General features: G+C 36.4%; 2 protein-coding genes across 3 annotated transcripts; both read left to right on the top strand.

The window, feature by feature from the left end:
• Positions 1–5437: 5437 nt before the first annotated feature.
• Positions 5438–16140, top strand: LOC113321326 (26S proteasome non-ATPase regulatory subunit 2 homolog A-like). 2 transcript variants are annotated; one of them, XM_026569220.1, is made up of 25 exons: positions 5438–5713; positions 5800–5900; positions 6817–6937; positions 7043–7102; positions 7380–7447; positions 8346–8388; positions 8692–8757; positions 8899–8937; positions 9032–9114; positions 9736–9850; positions 9973–10047; positions 10506–10664; positions 11574–11681; positions 11811–11915; positions 12008–12148; positions 12233–12337; positions 12733–12954; positions 13423–13536; positions 13627–13842; positions 14242–14301; positions 14392–14505; positions 14627–14712; positions 15267–15375; positions 15501–15679; positions 15758–16140. In XM_026569220.1, the coding sequence occupies exons 1-25, from the start codon at positions 5600–5602 to the stop codon at positions 15831–15833; spliced, it is 2679 nt and encodes an 892-aa protein (XP_026425005.1). In that variant the 5' UTR covers positions 5438–5599; the 3' UTR covers positions 15834–16140. The 2 variants fall into 2 exon arrangements, with proteins under 2 accessions (XP_026425005.1, XP_026425004.1); XM_026569219.1 differs by having other exon boundaries at positions 8689–8757.
• Positions 16141–16503: 363 nt separating this feature from the next.
• LOC113321196 (methyltransferase-like protein 23) lies at positions 16504–17628 on the top strand. The gene has a single exon (XM_026569075.1). The coding sequence runs from the start codon at positions 16760–16762 to the stop codon at positions 17492–17494; it is 735 nt and encodes a 244-aa protein (XP_026424860.1). The 5' UTR covers positions 16504–16759; the 3' UTR covers positions 17495–17628.
• Positions 17629–19703: the final 2075 nt, after the last annotated feature.

The following is a 19703-nucleotide window of genomic DNA, read 5'->3' as shown; positions in this document are numbered from 1 at the left end:
GTCTTTCGGGTGTCTAGAGTTGGGAATTAGAAATAAAAAGGTTTTGTTAAAGTCAGAGTGCATTTCTGCTGTTTTAAAAAATTGTTGGGTAGAAGAAACCACTTGCTCACCTACTATCTTCCTGTTTAGTTTAAAAAAAACTTGCAGGGAATCCATCAAGGCCAGGGGATTTGTTTGGTTTTAAAAACTTAAGAACTTTCAAAATTTCGTCAGAGGACGGAACAACATTTAAGCAAATGTTATGTTCCTGAGAGACAATAGGTTGAATATATTGAAAAAGGGAATAATCCAGAGGATCAGAGCCAAAATTTTCAGAAAATAAGTTTGAAAAGAAGTCTTAGAGAATAGTTTTCATCTCAGTTTTGTTAGATGTTATTTCCCCTTTTTGGTTAGTTATGCATTCTATAGTATTCCATTTCCTACGTTTTAGAGTTTTGGTATGGAAATATTTTGTATTCTTCTCCCCTAAGTTTACCAAGTTATCTCTAGATTGTTGTTTAGCTAAGGCTTCCTGAATGTCATAGAGTTTCTCTAGCTGTAGCAGTTTGTCTTGAATTTTTTCTTCTTTTCTATAAATGTAACTAGAGATGTTTAAGCTCTCAATCTAGGATAAGAGTTTCTTTATTTATTTTATTGGTTTGCCAAATATATTTCTTTTCCAGAATTCTAGGTTCCTGATTGAGAATATTAAGTTAGTTGCTAGAGAGTTGGAGGGATCATCTCCAATAAAAAGATTCCAAGAATCCTTAATAGTTTGAACACATGAAGATTCTTTCTGCCATGTGTCATAAAATTTGAATGTAGATTCAAATTTAACAAAACTAGCATCAAGAGAGAGAGCAATGGGACTATGATCAGATCCCACTGCCACATATGATTCAATTCAACTTTTGGAAATTGAAGATTCCAATCGGCATTAGCAACTGCTCTATCCAATCTTTCTTGAATATTGGCTGAGTATATTCTATGATTCTTCCAAGTATATTCATATTCACAGAATTCTAAATCTATTAGACCAGCATTCTTAAGTATATTTTGGTAATAATCACAATCATATTTTTTAAAAGGCAGTCCTCCTAGTTTTTTCACTTTGACTAAAGATCATATTCATATCCCCTAACAAGATCCAAAGTAAAGAGTTACTATCAATATGTTATGATATTTGAGTGATATAGTCCCAAGCTATCTTTCTATTAGAAGGGTATGGACTGCCATAAAAGCAAGTAAGTAACCATCTCTTAGACAAAGGATTAGTTTGCACCAAAATGTTAGTCATATTAATGTTCCACCGAATGATTTCAAAGTGTATTCCATCTACCCATGCTAGAGCCAGTCCCCTGCTAAGCCTATTGGATCTACAATGTGAGTATTGGGATAATCTGACAACAGAGATTTAACTAACTTCCTTGGTGATTTGGTTTCAGATAAAAAGAGAATCTCCGGTTTTTCTAAGGTGATTAATTGGTGAAGATGGTTTTGTGTAAATGGGTTTCCACAACCCTGCGCATTCCAAGCAATAATTTTCATTGCTCTTTCAAGGAAGAACAATATAACTAGTCTAATAAGTATTCTCTAGGTTAAAATTATGGCAGTGTCCAATTAAATATTTCCAGTAAAAAACAATAAATAACTAAAAACGAATTAACCTCTAAAATAGAGTCTTATCTAAATAGCAAGTAAGAAAGAGTAGATAAAACAGATGAAGAGGAATACCTGGGTTCCATCCTGTTGATCAGACGGGGAATTTAACGAGAAAGGGACTGGTAGATATAGATCCTTTGCTTTAGTTTTCTCCTTGATATTAGATCCATAATGGTCAATTTTTAGAAAACTGCCCTTATCAGTTGAAAGAATACAAAGACCCTCAGAGGAGGATGAAGATGGGAAATCTGGGATTGAGATTTTAAAAGATGATTTTGGTTGAGTTTGTGGAGATGCAATTGATGCAGAAATGCAAATGCTTCTAGAAGTACTGGTGCAACTAACAAATGAAGGACAAGTAGAAGAAACAGTCTTAGAAGATAATGGGGATTCCAAAGAATCCCTAACATCGACAAAAGGTGAGGAAGAAGAGAAATAGAGTCTTCTATTCACTACCGGACTTTCTAAATTAGCATCATATTGAAAAAGGTTAACTATATCCTGGAGCAATTCTTTAACAGGTTCAGGACTTGGTTCCAACCGATTCATATTGTCGATGACTCTGTGAGTCTCATCATTTATAGAGCGAGCTGAATCGAATTCCGATGAAGGGAGAGGGATAAAATTTTTCGGTAAATTGAAAGGGAAAGTTCTTTTCCCCAAGATTGAGTTTGATGCCAATAGCATATCTTCTTTGATATAGACTGGACCAAGAACTTCATAGGAATGATCCAGTGGTCTAGTTACTTCGGTAGTAGACCTAGAGATGGTCCTTTCTGCATGATATTCTTCCCTAAACAAATCAAAGAGAGTATCTAATTCCATGCCGTGCCAAGAAATCATCCACATATTTTGAGTTCCCATGAGCATCTACATTATCCTCAGGGTTCCATATTTGAATATGCATCTTAAAACTAGTAACTATAATTAGGAAGACTATTGAAGGTAGGTTTATATCTTTGATTTATACTCGGTTAGACAAGGTCACAAGGATATTTCTGTAAATTTTGGTTTTCCCATAAAATAATTATTCTTTTTTTTTTTTTTGATACGGCACAGTCAATCCCACTCCTCTAAGCAGACCTAGCAAGTTGGACTAGTACCTACTGCTATTCCATGGAGGAAATTGGTGAGAATGAGGATCCAACCTTCCCTGATGGAATCCATCCTCTACCTCGCGCCCGCATTAGGGATGAAAACGGATGCGTTTACCACTTGACTAGACCGTTGTTGGCAAGAAAAAATAGTTTTTTGCCGAAAGAAAAGATGAAAGAAGAAAAAATTATTCGTCTTGCAATTTAATATGTAAATACTTCCATTCATATAAAATTCTCATAAGGTCCATTTGGATATCAAAAATTTACATATACCATTTTCTAATACACGATTATTAATCAAGTATGGTTACAATCATCAGTGTTTATCTTATTTTATTTTTAAATTGGCACATAGACATTATATATTGTCGAACCCTTGTTGTTATGGTACATGCTGCATTCGAGTATAATCCTAATTAAATTGGAGTTCGATATTTAACATGGCCTAAGATTATTATTTTTTTTTTTAATTTCTCATTTTTATTTGGTATTTGCAATACTTTTTTTTTTAAATGCTTTCGTTTGTATAAACCGTTAATCCGCCCGATCAAATTCTTAGATGTAGGGTGGAAATGTCCTTTTTGTTGCTTTCTTTTGTTTTTAGAGAAATCCGGCATCAAGCGAATTGAATGTTTCCGAAACCAAATCCATCAGATCTCATCTAGTGCTTGCCTTTGATAGGACTGACCAACAGATATCCGTATTCCTATTAGCAAGAACCTTCCCCCGAACCTTCTCCTATAAATGAGTTATTTAGGATGCAAATTTGGTGTTACATGCAATTGACCCATATAAATGACGGATTGAATATTTACATTCGTATCCATATCACCTCCTGACAGACTTGACTTTCACGAAATGGGAAGACCGAATGCAGAGAGATTAACATATTTAGAAAGAAAAAAAAACAAACTAAAATTGACACAATATTCCTTGTGATAAGAATGATAGCTTTTAATTAGCAGCGACTGTATTGAGTTATAGGGACAATACGTTCATCAAAAATAATGATTTAAAATAAAGTATTGTGTGAAGTGATGTAACATCATAAAATTGGTAGGACAAAATATCCAACATGAGCAGTTTGTTTAGTCCTGTAAAATTTAGATATGTAATGACCGACACATAGTTTAACACAGGCGCTCCCAAACCAACAAACAAAGCCTACAACATAAGTTTATTGGCCGTGGTAACTATAGCAGGGCCGGAAAGGTTATAGATAGTTTTGTTACTACACCTTCGCTCTAGAATGTACCCGCAGGTAGGCCTGTCAATGGATGCTAACGTAACGGAAATAGGCTCTGTCGCTGCCGTTTCCGTTAAAATTTAGCGGATATCCATCACCGTTCATTTCCGGCGGAAATAAGAAATTCAAAAACGTTACCGTTACGTTGGACTTACCGGATAGCGGATATTTTTCCGCTGCCATCCGGTAAGTCACATGACAACCACAAAACAGGCTAAAAACACAGAACAAGTACACATAACATCTTTAAAATCCAACAAAACAGGTTCTAAATCCATGCCACACCAAAAAAAGACATACAGATGTCCATGCCATTTCCACACAAGAAAACAAGTTCATAATCTTCATGTTTTTTTTTGCAAAAAAAAGACATCTCCATCTCCATTTGAGTCAACAACTGCAAATGCATTCCTCCTCCATCTCCAAATTCTCCTCTGCCAAGTCCCAAGTGCCAACTGCATCTGCAAATGCATTTACAGATGATGATTTCTAAGGCAGAGAAGACGATGCTTGATTCAGCATCCGTAGTTTCTCTCTTTTTCTCTCTGAGAACTTCTATGTTGTGTCGAAGTGAAGAACAGAAGAATGACTGAATGAGATGAGATAAACCAAACAATACATAACGTATAAAAAGGGGAACTTAGGCGCAGGCCCAAAAAAAATGTGCATAACTAGTTATGCAGTACAAAGAAAATGTGCATAACCAGTTATGCAGATGCATAACTTGTTATGTGGCACAAAAAAAAAGTGCATAACCAGTTATGCAGATGCATAAGACATTATGCAGTACAGAACAATGTGCATAACTAGTTATGCAGATGCATCAAAGGTTATGCTTATCATAAATCACTGCAGATGCAAAGAAAATGTGCATAACTAGTTATGCAGTACAAAGAAAATGTGCATAACCAGTTATGCAGTACGCACGTTAGCGGATAACGGAACTAAACCTAACGGAAATACACGGTTCCACTACCGTTACGTTAAGAAGAGATTATCCGTTAGCTTATCGGTATCGGATATCCGTTTACCGCTATGTCGGATGGTAGCAGTAACGGCTAACGGATTATCGGTATCGGCTAACGGAAAATCGGTATCCATTGACAGGCCTACCCGCAGGCGTGTGGGTGTCCACAAATTCTAATGTTCCATCCACGTTTAGTTCATTAAAATGAATGACAGATTATATAAATGCTTATATATCGCTTTCCTTAGTTCATTAAAATGAACGACAGATTATATAAATGCTTATATATCGCTTTCCTTGTAGTTGTTTCATTTCTCTGTTATCAAACACATCTTAGTTTTTTTCTTTTTTTAATGACAACCGAGGTCCTCACTGGGCTATTGCTTTGGACTAAGCCCACCTGAAATAAACCGGCATTTTATCTCGGTTAAGGCCCGCTCAAATTGGAATACTTTTATCTTTGCCCCAAAAGAAAAAAAACCAAATGTATATCACCAGCAGTGACCTCTTTAAACGAATCGATCCAGCGATCTGCACAAATTTAGAAATCGCTACTCAGAAGCGATCAAACAAAACCTATTTAGGGTTTGCAAACTACCACTTTAAAATTACTTTACTTTCTGCTCTGCTGAAAATACAGATTTGAAGATGACTGATCCAAACCCTAAAAAGAATAATGCCGAACCTACAGAAGAAGCTTCTTTGAAAGTACCAGCAAAAGATCCTAAGAAGAAGAAGGATGAGAAGAAAGATGAAGACTTAGTAAAAACCCTAACTTTTTGTGTGTTTTTTGTTTGGATTTGAAACTTTTGATTTAACTGAATGGTTCTACTTATTTGAAATTACAGTCGGATGAAGATTTGGCTCTTAAGCAACAATTGGAGCTTTATGTTGAGAGAGTTCAGGATCCCTTGCCTGGAGTGCAGAAATTAGCCCTAGAAAGCATGAGGTATGTAGTTTTTATAAAAATATTGATATTTTTTTTAGGGTTTTTACATTTGTTGCAGTAGTTTCATGGCTCCCACTGAGTTCTTTTCTGAAATTGATTGAAATCTGTGTCACTGTTGAGAAGTTTTGGGTCATGTTATTTCCTTCTGTTCTGCATCATTCTAGGTTCCAAGTTAGTGGCATATGCTGTAATTACATGCGAAGGAAGGCTTCATTTTGTTAGTACTTCCCGGGAGTCACCTCATCTAGTATGGGTGGTTTACACCTAATCACTAAAATATCATGGATAGAATGAACTTGCAATGAACTGGCGTTTGTTCATCCTGTTTTAGAGCTGTTCAACATAGAAGTTTTAAAACATTCTTCTCTAAGATATGTGTCACGTGTGACTTGCAAAACTCATTAGAATTCTGTGTTGAAAAAATCATACACGTATATGTCTTAGTTGTTAAGGTGAAAACTCTGACGCGCTGCTTCATTTTGTCGGGATGAGCTCTATATTCTGCTTCATTTTGTCGGGATGAGGTCTATATTTCAGACGATGGACAAGACTATGGCTAAGTTAGCTTTGATGCTGGTTTTATGTTTGTAACCTGCATTACATAGACAGAGATGTGATACCCAAGTGTCAGACCAGCTTGTCATAAACAACAGTACCACATTAATTGTATTTTTTTTTTGGCTCTAGTTCTTAGTCGTATTTTAAACTCTCATTCCCTTATCATGGCTATTCAAAAATGCTCTCAATTGTTTCTATTATTTGCTCCGGTCTCTCTTTTTAATGCACCTATATACTTGGTTGTTTTTTTAGGACTGATTCTACATTTTAAACTTTTTATTATTTGCAGTCCTGCCTTAACAAATCCCATAAGATTTAGCATGCAATTTATGTACCGTTTCTTTTTCTCATCTTGTAGGCAGGAGATTCGAACCTCAACTAGCTCAATGACTTCTGTGCCAAAGCCACTTAAGTTTCTCCGACCACATTATGGAACTCTAAAGACTTATTTTGCTACAATGGAAGATTCAGAACTGAAGGTACACATTTGTTGCTGTTGATTTTTAGGTATAAATATCTGCAAAAAGTCCTTATGCTTATGCAGTTATGCTTTTTAACTTTTTCTATTTTATTTACATTTACAGAAATACCTTGCGGACATACTATCAGTTTTGGCCTTGACAATGTCAGCTGAAGGAGAACGGGTAGGCAAACTCCTCAGAGTTTCCTTTTTTAGCATTTAATCTTTGATTTCAAGTAAAATATTAACGTGACAAGAAACTTCAAATACTATAATATTTCTTTCTATTTACACAAATTGTGGGTTTGACTTTCTTTTATTGTGGATATGAATATTATTGTTCTGCAGTAATTTGGATATGAAAATTAATGGTTTCTGCATTAATTTTCGGGTAGTTATTGTTCTGCTCTTCGAAGTACTATTATTATTTATTTTCTCTTATTTTCTTTTTGCCTGTGTAGGAGAGCCTTAAATACAGATTGTTGGGCTCAGAGGGAGATATTGGTTCGTGGGGACATGAATATGTTAGGTAAGTATTTTGTCCCCAAAGGTCTAATTGCAGCTGGAAGCCTTTAAAACGTTTTATGTAATGCTTAGTTGTTGTCTACAATAGTTCAGTTCACGTGCTTCACAAATATAACTTGTAATCATGGTGGTAGTGCTAGTAGTTTATTATATTATAAGTGGAAGTGACATGTTAACGATTTTTGGAATGCCATGTAAATCCCGCGTCTTTTATGATATTTTGCAAGAGTATAAGATGAGCAATTGAAGAGGTGGTAGTGCTACTAGTTTATTATATTATTAGTGGAAGTGACATGTTAAGGATTTCTGGATGTCATCAATCTTTTTCATAGTTTACTAGTACAAACTGCACATGGAATGCCATGTGAATTCCGAGTCTTTTATGATAATTTGTACGAGTATAAAATGAGCAATTAAAGTGGAGGTTCTTTTAGACTACAGTTAATCGTTAAATGCTTCACTAATCCAGGTTTCTGTATTATAACTTTTAAGAACTGTTTTAAGTAGACTTTTACAAATCACTCTTTACCGTGAAGGCCAACTGTCAACTATAGCTATATTTGTCTAAGTTATATTTACTTCTCTTTTGGCATGTAACATATCTGCTATTAGAACTGACATTTCGCACCTAGTAGAGCCATATTCAATGTAATTGTAACAGTCTAGAAGCATCACAGGATGCAGTTTTATAATGTTACATTTGAAAAACTCATATACGATCACTTACTTGTTATGAGCTTCTCGAGTCTCGTTTAGTTAATGAGTTATGTCGTCAAGCAAGTTGTTGTACGTTCTGTTGATCAAGTTGTATGTTGTCTGCTTCTCCAGTCTCAGGTCTTTTCTGCCTTTTTCTTAAGTAATCTAGCTTCTCTTCATCTAATTGTTTATATTTTTTTTACCAGGAACCTTGCAGGAGAAATCTCACAAGAATATGCGACGCGACAGGTTAGATGCTTGTGATGTTTAATTGAAATTAATGCTTCTATAATGTTTAAGTCGTGGTTAGCTCAGTTTTAAAAATATAGATTTGGAACTGTTCATGAAACCATCGGTGGTAATATCTCCAACAAAATAAAAGTATAAAAGTACGCCTTATGTTCAGTCCTACATGTTTTGTGTTGGTTAACAGTGATGCGGACATTCATCTATGTTCATGAAAAGACTTCCTATATAAAAGTTGTGTTGTTTTCCTATATAAAAGTTGTGCTTGTTAGTTACTTTATTATTATTCTTGCTTCTATATAGCAGATTGAAGATGCCAAAATTGAAGATTTGATGGGGCTGGTGCAGCAAATCGTTGCCTTCCACATGAAGGTATAGTTACATATGGTAGCTGATGATCAATTCAGAAACTGAAGATTTCTTTGATACCCTTTATTTTAATATTTCATGTGGAATTAGTTTTTGTATACTATAGCAGGCTCATTTTTATTCATTTGTTTAATGGTGTTACAGCACAATGCGGAGCCTGAAGCTGCTGATCTTCTAATGGAGGTAATCTCTTCTTTAATCCTCTCGTAAGTCTTCCTTATGTTATTTGTCAATCGGCACGAAAATAAATTTGACATGTGTTTTATTATTCTTCCAGGTTGAGGACCTTGATTTGTTAGTTGAGCATGTTGATGCTGCAAATTACAAAAGGACATGCATGTACCTTGTTAGTTTGGCCAGGTGATCTATCTTTTAATACACTATAAGAATTCATCTGATACTATATTACTCATCCTCTTGCTATTACATGCATGCTGGAACTGTCGTAAATGTTAACATGTATGCTTCCCTAAATAGCAGACATAAACCAAATTTTCTCGAAGCATTTAGAAAATTTTGGAGAGTCTGATTTTATTGTGAATTGCTTCTGTTAGTTCTGTATGTCAACTGTCAAGTAAGATAATTAAAAGATAATTAATTGTGCATGTCCTGTACAGTAGAAGAATTAAGGCACCTGAGTTTTTTTGGTCGTCTGGAAATTTAAGCTATATGCTGCATATCTTATATATGTACCTCAGATATTTAAAGAATTCTTTCTCTTATTTAATCAAATAGCATGCTTTTGGTGGAATCTTAAGGTTGATTGAACTCATGATAGAAGCAAATTGTATTCTTGTTTTTTTCAGAAGCAAATTGTATAAAATACTGTGTATGCAGAATATAAAAGGTCCCATTATTGATCTTAGTTCACTCTACATGACTGGACACATTAAGTAGTGGCGCAGTCACGCAGTGCTGTTTTTACTTGATTAGTTTTTTCTGTTTTGGTGTGTGCTGATAAAAAGTTGTTGCATATTGCAGCTACTTACCTGGACCCGATGATCTGTTGGTTCTAGAAATAGCATATGTGATCTATCTGAAGTTCGATGAGTACCCTTTGTCACTTCGGATTGCAATTGGCCTGGATAATTTGCAGGTGCAAGATCCTTACCAGTTCTTCTTTTTTGTTTCTCTTAGTCTCTTATATACTTCTCATTTCGTCATTGTTATTTTTGTTTCACGCTCCTGATTTTTTATACTTGGTATTTACTCTTGCAGTATGTGAAGGATATGTTTAAATCCTGCAATGATATTCAACGGAAAAAGCAGTTCTGTTATATTCTTGCACGACATGTAAGTTAATAATTCATTAGCATTGATTACTACTTAGTGTTTCAACTTTCTGGTGTAATATGAAAATCCAAATAGAGAACTGCCATTACTATATACCGGGTTTCCATCGGAGGGGGAGGCAGATTTGGTTGGTTACTTGTCAAATCGAGATTCTCTTTTTAAATCAAAGTTAATGTCTGACTAGGGTCTGGTCCCAGTTCCTTTTCCCGATTCAGTTGAATCTCCATCCAATTAAGTGGTCCAAAAATCACATGATTAATCAGCTTCTTTTTAAATCTGACTTCGAAGTACAGCTAATAACATAGTATTGATATCGAATTATATATGTTAAAGCCCAATTCTTTGTGCCGTCACGAATTAAGAATCTGAAGTGCCAATTTAACTCATTGTATGTATGAAGTACTTCACTCTTAACTGGTTGGATGACTATTTGTGCTAATCGTACTTTTATAACGCAGGGTGTTCATTTTGTGCTGGAGGAGGAAGTGATTTCTGATGACGATGAAAGGGAGTCGTGTCAAGAGATCTTAAACAATATGAAACTAAGTGAAGGCTATCTCAATCTTGCTCGTGACATTGAGGTCATGGAACCCAAGTCTCCTGAAGATATTTATAAGGTATTGGTCTTTATAAAGTGAATTGTTCCTTTTCTTTTTTCTTGAATGGTTTTTTTCCTCATTAAACTGGATGTTGTTGTCTGGTTGTTCTTGTCAAAGTCAACAGTTCTTGTGAATCTGAATTTACCTTGTATTTCAACTGTTCATTTTTTTTTGTTGCATATCAGTGCCTGATATTGAATAAGTTTCTGCTGTCTCTTCGTTACATCACGATATTATTAGGGTTGTGTTCGTTACATCACGATATTATTAGGGTTGCGTTTAGCATTGAAATCACCTGATATGATATTTCGTATGTTGTTGCAATGTACCATGACTTACTGCGACAAGCTATATCATGGAAAGGAGTACCAAGTGGGTTTCTGGATGTGAGACACAGTATGATGCATGAGGAAATGTGGAGCACTTTGTTCCTTGAACAAATAAGGCTTCCATTTCTGCGAGAAACCTAGCAAGTTGCTCTTTGTTTTAGGAACCAGTAGACAGTCTCATGAGCTTGTATTATATGTGTGATATGTTACAGGCAAATTCCCATGAGTCCATAAGTTGGGAAAAAGTGTCATCATATATCTTAATTTAGATTTCCAAAAAGCTAGAGATGGATTTGACTTGTTCCATTATTTAAACAAGCTCCAAATTGAAGATCTATGAATAGCATGTCTGTGCTTGTTATATTAAATCCATGATATGATGTTTTAGGATTTTTCCTGTGTGACATGTAGTGACACTTCTTATATGAAATGATATGATCTGTTAGGATTGTCTGGATGAACTGCTCTTTTGATGTTATAGTTTTGGTGATCGATCTCCACTGCTCTATCCTTGTGTTGTGCTCGAGCTTTGTTACCTGTCTTTAGTTTGATCCTTACTCTGCATTTTTTTTTCCTGGGTGTCTGTCTTGCTTTTTAGGCGCACTTGATTGACGGCAGGGCTAGTGCTGGTGCAAGTGTTGATTCGGCCAGGCAGAATTTAGCTGCTACATTTGTGAATGCATTTGTAAATGCCGGTTTTGGTCAGGTAGGCATTTAGCAGTTGGTTGTGTGTTTCTTTGTTAGTTGGAATACTTGTACTGAATGTTTTTATGCATTTAGCAGTTGGTTGTTTGTTTCTTTGTTAGTTGGAGTAACTGAATGTTTTTATATTTAGGATAAGTTGATGACAGTCCCTTCAGACGCTTCAAGTGGTGGTACTACAGGAGGATGGCTGTATAAGAATAAGGAACATGGCAAGGCTAGTGCAGCAGCAAGTCTGGTATGTGTTTGTGTTTCTGCCTTTTTTTTTTTTTTTTTAATAATGTTGCATCTGTTATCTGTGATCTATAGCACTTCTTTTCGTGCTTGTAGGGTATGATCTTGTTATGGGATGTGGACAATGGGCTTTCACAGCTTGACAAGTACTTTCACAGCAATGACAACCACGTTATTGCTGGTGCATTGTTAGGTGTTGGAATTGTCAATTGCAGTATCAAACACGATTGCGATCCTGTGGGTATCTTCAGTGTTTTGTGTTCATATTATATATAGGCATTACAGTAACATGCTTATGTCGTACACTTTTTTTTTCTTCAGGCAATGGCACTTCTTTCCGACTATATAAATAAAGAAGATTCAACTGTCCGCATCGGAGCAATTATGGGGCTAGGTTTAGCATATGCAGGAACCCAAAATGAGCAGGTGCAAGCTTTGAACTTCACAACGTATCAATTTGTTCTTTGTTTTAAAAGTGTGTCATGATAACCATCTGAGTGTGATGATTACGATGTCTTAGAACAAAAGGATCTCAACAGTTATGTGGGGGAAGGAATGTGTCTATTAGCTACATACATGTGAACCTGCGTTTAAGCCATCTAGTTTGTGGCGAGCAGTTTTGCTGTCTACAACATAGTGATTCGATTAGGTGGAAGAGAATTTGATAAGTCTGCGTGCATATTAAGCAGTACAAGCAACTTCTCAATACAACAGCAACAGATGAAACACAATCACCTAGCAAGTTACTGTAGTATAATGAACCTTGTCTAACCAGTTTACATTAGATATACGTGGAATTTGATTGTTAGATGGTGTTGCAGATCTACAAGCAATTATCTCCAATTCTGGGAGATTCAAATGCCCCACTGGATGTGATTGCATTTACTGCAATCTCTCTGGGCTTGGTCTTCGTGGGTTCGTGCCATGCGGATGTTGCACAGTCCATTATACTTGCCTTGATGGATCGTAATGAGGCTGAGCTTGGGGAGCCTCTCACTCGACTTCTACCACTCGGACTTGGTCTTCTGTATCTCGGGAAGCAGGTAATTTGAAGTTCTAATCTCCTAATGAGTTTTAAAATTGGTGCGCTTCTACATGAACTTCTGAATATTTTTCCGTTTAATTGCTTTGATGCTGCTTGGTGTCCAGGAGAAATTGCCATGAAGCAAATTTTTTTTTTTGGACTTGATTCGCTATGGAGAACATCAGATTTGATCATAGACTTGAACTTTGCATTGAGCCTTTAAATTTGAAAGGCAAATAGGGCACACACCTTTCAGCACAATAAAAATGCAAATTACCGTGATAACAACATAGGGTATTTTAGCTTATTTCGTATCATGTAAATTTTTCTTGGATACCAATTGGAGTTTTGGATCTCTTTGCATGTTGCCCACGAGGGTCAAATTTGATACGACGTTGATAACAACATCTCAATGTAAAAATGAAAATGTTTCTCTCGTCAGTTTCTGAATCTAATATTATTTCTTCCCAACTTTTGATGTTGGCAGGAAAATGTGGAGGCTACTGCAGAAGTTTCCAAGACATTTCATGAAAAGATAAAAAAATATTGTGATATGACCTTATTATCTTGTGCCTATGCTGGCACTGGGAATGTCCTCAAGGTTCTGTATTTTGTATCTCTCTCATCCATGTAGCACTCCAAGAATTCTATTAGTTACGATAAGGATCTAATGTCTTCATTGTTCGTACAGGTTCAGCATCTTCTTGGGGAATGTTCTCAACATCTTGAGAAGGGTGAGACCCATCAAGGACCTGCTGTGCTCGGAATAGCTATGGTAGCAATGGCTGAAGAACTTGGCCTTGATATGACAATTCGATCACTAGAGCACATGTTACAGTATGGAGAGCAGAATATTCGTCGAGCAGTTCCATTGGCTCTTGGACTCCTCTGCATCTCAAACCCAAAGGTAGCCAATCTGTCGACAGAGACATTTTTATTTTATCTTTAGTAATTGCAAATTTGATGTCGTTGACAGGCCTCACCTCATTATATTTAGTTATTTACTTAGATGATTCCAAGCGGGGGTTGTGTCATTTATGGTTGGTAGAAACTTACATGATCTACTCCTGAACCACTTCGTGTGGCTCTCTTTGTTGCAACTTGCATTTTTATTAGAAGATTGTAATTTGTTTTTGATGCTTGGCTTCTCCTCTGTTTATTTTGATTCCATGTTCAAAGTCAAATGTTTATAATCTTAATGAGGTGACCAGCTCTGACTTTGGAGCAACTATGCAGTTTTAGCATCCTTGTTTCTCAGCGTGATTGATCTCTAGTTTGCTAAATTCACTTGGTATTTGTCCCCCAGGTAAATGTTATGGATACATTAAGCAGACTTAGCCATGACACGGACTCAGAAGTAGCAATGGTACGTTTGTTTTGCCGGATACATTATCCATTCTGTACTGTATTTATTTGTATAAGTTCTTTTGTCATAATTCCTTCTTGGTTTCTACAGGCAGCGACTATATCTTTGGGGTTGATAGGTGCTGGTACCAATAATGCTCGAATAGCTAGCATGCTTCGCAATCTTTCAAGTTATTATTACAAAGAAGCCAGCCTCTTGTTTTGTGTATGCTCATCCCGTGCCAGTCATTTTTTTTCCTTTGTTTAGTTTCAATTTGAAAGTTTTAATTGTTATACACTTTTACTTTTCTTGTTTTTCTTATTATTGGATTCCGCTGCATCTGTAGGTTCGGATTGCTCAAGGTCTCGTGCATATGGGAAAGGGTTTACTTACTCTTGCTCCTCACCATTCTGAGCGGTTTCTTCTCTCCCCGTAAGTTGACATCCTTAACATGTTCATTATTACTGTCGGAGGTCTCTAGTACCGGTCTGGTTTAAGTGAAGGAATATGTGCATACTTGGAAGGGGCTGCTCAAGGCTCTTTGCTCTCACCCTGTTTGACCTTTTATGAAAGATTTATTAGTTAACACATGGGTTTATTTTTCAGATGGTCTATTCTGTTGTATCACCAACCTCAAGAAAGCAAAATTCATAGTGTTAGGCATTTGATTGACCTAGTTCTGCTGTCAACACAGCTCTTTTTCGACCTCGTAATTAGTTTTCCTCAAAGAGTCCTAACATTTTAGAATCTCGAGTTAGTTGTCTCAAGTGCTCAGAATGATATAGAGTAGTACATATATTTTTTACCTGAAGACTTGGGATAGTACACATGTTTTAGGTTGGAAAGTTAATTCAAGAGTCCAGGATTTTAGTATTGGTATTGTTCTTTTTAGTTTTGTGGGCCCTGTTGTGTAGATATTAGTGAAGTTCCAATTTTCTGAGGCATGTGGTAGGTATGAGCCTTAATGTTTTGGTTTCCCTCTTCAGGACGGCACTTGCTGGATTAATCGTATTGCTCCATACTTGCCTTGACATGAAATCTCTTATTCTTGGGAAGTACCATTACGTGCTCTATTTTCTTGCTTTAGCCATGAAGGTACTTCTGTCCTCTATTTTCGTTTTTTCTCTCTTTTTCTGTTAGAGGAGCTTTGGTTGGAACTTTGATTGTTGTAGCTGAATTTGTTTCTCTGTTTCTCTTTTCTTCCGGTGTAATGCTTACAGCCGAGGATGTTGATGACTGTGGACGAGAACCAAAAACCTTTGTCGGTACCTGTAAGAGTTGGGCAAGCCGTGGACGTGGTTGGTCAGGCTGGCCGGCCCAAGACGATCACCGGATTTCAGACACACTCGACGCCTGTTCTTTTAGCTGCTGGTGATAGAGCAGAGCTCGCTACAGACAAGTAAAGATACGTTTGAATTTTCAGATAAAGTTTTGAAAGTAGAAATCGCTTGCTAATATAACTGGTGCTTTTGTTTAGGTACATTCCCCTTTCACCCATTCTTGAAGGATTTGTCGTGCTTAGAGAAAACCCAGATTACCAGGAGGACAATTAGACCAATTTTAAGCACTTGTGATTCTGGAGGTGGATTGCTGCTACACTACTGTGTGAAAATGGTTATGATGCCTAGTGATTCATGGTGACCACAGCTCCTGCAGACGAAATGATAGACAACCAAGTTTCCTTAGAAAAAGTTGTTCCTGGAAAGATGGGGCAAGAAACTCATGTGGGTTTATAGTTATTTCGTGTAAAATCTTCTATGAGATCAGTTTAATTTGGACAGTTTTGTACTTAACCAGTGAAGGGTAGTGATTATTATCCTATATGTGATGTCTGTTTCAATGTTCTATTATTTTTTTTTCTTCAAAAATCCTCTTATCCCATGCACATGCAATTAAATAGACAACTCGTAGGCTATCAACTAGTGCTGAAAGATTACGCCATCGAGAAGAATTCTATTTTCTTTCTTTCTGGTGTTTTCTAGGTCATGAACAAAGATTAGCTTAGTCTATACGAAGCCTGGATATTAGATGCAAGATGGAAGAATTACCACAGACAGAGGTGCACCACATCTAGCTTGAAGGTAATCAAGCAGCAGATGCCCAGGAGGACCTCAAGCCACATGCTTACACTTCTAGGCGCATTCCAATAGTTGTGAATGACCGCCTCCATAGGCCATGTAATCGTCTAATAGTGTGGACGTGAGAGATCGAAGGAGAGAGTCTAACCCCACAATTGATATATTAAATTCCCATGATGATGCATAGAAAGCTCTAGAAGCAGGAATAATTTTGAAACCAGACAGACAAATTCTTCCTACTTTGACATTATTTTTATTCCCCAATCTTATCTCCTCCACCATCACCATTTATCAGAAAAAAAAAATAAACACAAAATTTTATTTATTCCTTCACATTAAGGCATGTTGATCCCTATTCTTCTCAATTCTCATCTCTTTTGTTCATTCCTTGGCGAATAAATATGGGTGGTGGTATCAAAGAGTTTGATATTGCAACAACAGAGAAAAGACTAGTCGTTCAAGAGTTAGAGAACATGTCGGACCCAGAAACAGGTCGAATTCTGACGGGGTCATGGGTTTGGGACTCTTCGGTTTTGTTGTCCGATTGGATGGCAACGAGTCAACGACAAAATGATGAATTTGATCTCCAAGGCAAAACGGTGCTTGAATTTGGTGCTGGCATGGGGATCCCCGGTATGACCGCTGCGTTACTTGGCGCATCTCATGTCGTTCTCACCGACGTCAGGTCTCTCATTCCTGGTCTTCAAAATAATGTAGATATTAACTCACTTGGAGACCGAGTTAAAGTGGGTGAGCTTGTTTGGGGTTCAGAAGACTCCTGGTCAAGTTTGATCCGTGACATTCCAGAGTTGGCTCATAGGATTGACTTGGTTTTAATGTCGGACGTGTTTTACGACATAACTAACATGCCAGAGATTGGAAGGACGCTGAGATGGATTGTCAAAGGCGATTTGAAGACTCGGGTTTGGTGTGCGACTGAGATTCGGCAATGGACGAGTCAATGTCTTTACGAGTTGATGAAGGAAGGGTTCAATGTGATTGAGTTAACGAACCGACGTCTCGACTCTCCTCCGAATCTTATCTCCTCCTGTTCAAGTTTGATGGATGGTGATTGTGACGAGAATCAACCAAGTTTTGCAGTTTTCCAAATTGTACCAAGATTAAATGATGTGTAAATTGTGTACCACGGGTGATTTGTAAATTATGAAGTCAAAAGTCTCCATGATTCCCTTTTTTGTATTGAATTTAGGTTCGTGAATGTTGAGATTATTGTTGAATGAGAATAACAGTACGGTTTGGTTTGATGGTACATCTGTTCATGTCATTCACATGGCACTGACTCTGCTGGATGATATTATTACGTGTGGATCGCAAGGAAGTCATAGCGGTGGATGAGGGGGCCTTAGCCATACTTTCCATCAAGTAGGCATCTGCTGTGGGACCCTCTTGAACAAATTTTGTTCCTCACCAGTGTTTCGTCTTTCTTCCCGCGTGTCGCTAGAAAAATTTCGCGACAGTGGGGCAGATTGTTGAGTATCAGTTGTATTACAATTTTGACAATAATATTATAGTGATATGTACAATTCCTTCTTAGTTAATATTTTATCTCATAATTAAAACCATTCCCCTTTATATAATGATCCGTAAATTATATATGTGTAGTAAGAATTACAAAATAATTCTTCCCGTTTTGTCAATATAATCGACTATTATAAACCGTCAAACTTTTCATTCCCTATTCTACCAAAATTTTATTGGTGGATTATTTTCTTCATCTCTTCAATCTCTTATCCGATTGCTAATTGCAGGTACCATTTCAAGACTTAATAGACTGGATTATCTTGTTTTATGTAGAACATGCTTAGAGGCAGTGATTTAAAGTAAAATTTTATGCTTATGCTTTTTGTTTGAACATGTGTAAATTATTCTCATAAATGATCAATTTTTGCACGTCTTAGAGGCAGCTAAGAAGGTATGTGTGTGGACAGAAAACTTTTGCCACCACATGGACGAATCTAAATACATGTGAGGAGTATTTGTGGCGAGTAATAACAAAGTATTTAGAAAGCACTTTACCCACTTGCGAGATATCTAATTATTTGACGAGATGATGCCACATATAAAGCACTAACGAGCGATCGATGATTCAGATTAGATGGGTTGTTGAGTATTTGATGAGCGAACACATGGATCAAATCCATCGTCAGAGATCTCTAGTACAATTGACGAATCATGAATAAATGAGATTGGAAGTAGAATTAGTTCTTTATGTGACGAATTTCGGAAGAGCGACGAATAAAGAGGAGTTAGTGATGAACAAAAGTTGATTGGTGAAGAAGGTAGATTATTGTGCAAGAAAACCAATTTGGGTTAGCCGGTGAAGTCGAAAACACAATTAATTGTTATCCATTATCAATTTATGTATAAAAGAAGGGAAAAAGAGAGAGAAGTAAGGGTTAAGTTTTTTAGGATTTTTAGTGTATACTCTGCTGGAATTTCCTTATGTCCTTATGGTTTTAGATATATTGTCTGATATTTATACACTATCATCAATGAACAAAGGGTTTTGTTATTAAGTTTACTTATTTATGATATTTATCTTATCTTGTGTTGCATTGTGGAACTTAGAATTCATCTTTGGGTGTAGTCGTGGGATTCATAATCACAGGCAAATTCTGAATTCAACACCATCAATAGTAGCATCTGCATAACCTAGCAACAATTACATAATAAAGTTTGACAAGTGAAAGAAATCACTTACTGCACTTTAAAACAAGTCACAAATGCACCATACAAAGAGTAAATATTTATTATACAATTTGGTGGAGTTTATAAATTTTCTTCAACTATATTTTGGCGCTAGAAACAATTTGGAAGAGTAAATATTTATTTGTACCTGAGTGTCTTGTTCTTTAAAATATCTTTAGCTTTTAAGTTTTCTTTTAAAAGGTAGACAAAGGAAATGTAGTCAAGACCAGATCCTACAAAGCTGGTACCAAAGGAGTCGTACCCACAGAAACCACAGTAGAGGGAGGAATGAAAACGCGGGGGTACCAAGTACACCAATAACTTTTTCGTTTAGACCTACAAAACATTAATACAATAACAAGTAGACCAACCACATGATCCTTGAACAATATGTATAAACGATTTATCTTTCTTGTACAATCAATAGTTTGGATCAAAGATCTGTGAACCTGATTATAAACGTAAACTCTTGGACGATCTCAAAAATCAATATCCAAGAACAACCTAATATGAACCGGAATAGTACACGAACCGTATTCCAACAATAACAAGTCTTGTAATCTATATTTCAAGATACGAATTCACAAGAACAAGTCTTGTAGGTTTTATATAGTTTTAGTTAAAAACTGTCTAGCT

This window comes from Papaver somniferum, chromosome 11 (genome assembly GCF_003573695.1).
Source record: "Papaver somniferum cultivar HN1 chromosome 11, ASM357369v1, whole genome shotgun sequence".
NCBI lineage: Eukaryota > Viridiplantae > Streptophyta > Magnoliopsida > Ranunculales > Papaveraceae > Papaver > Papaver somniferum.
This window is presented reverse-complemented; position numbering and strand designations above follow the sequence as displayed.

Coding starts and splice junctions, on each gene's coding strand:
- LOC113321326 (XM_026569219.1), top strand. CDS start 5,600: ATGACTGATCCAAACCCTAAAAAGAATAATGCCGAACCTACAGAAGAA. Junction 7,103..7,379: donor TGTCAGCTGAAGGAGAACGG/GTAGGCAAACTC, acceptor TTGCCTGTGTAG/GAGAGCCTTAAATACAGATT. Junction 12,955..13,422: donor TTCTGTATCTCGGGAAGCAG/GTAATTTGAAGT, acceptor TGATGTTGGCAG/GAAAATGTGGAGGCTACTGC.
- LOC113321196 (XM_026569075.1), top strand. CDS start 16,760: ATGGGTGGTGGTATCAAAGAGTTTGATATTGCAACAACAGAGAAAAGA.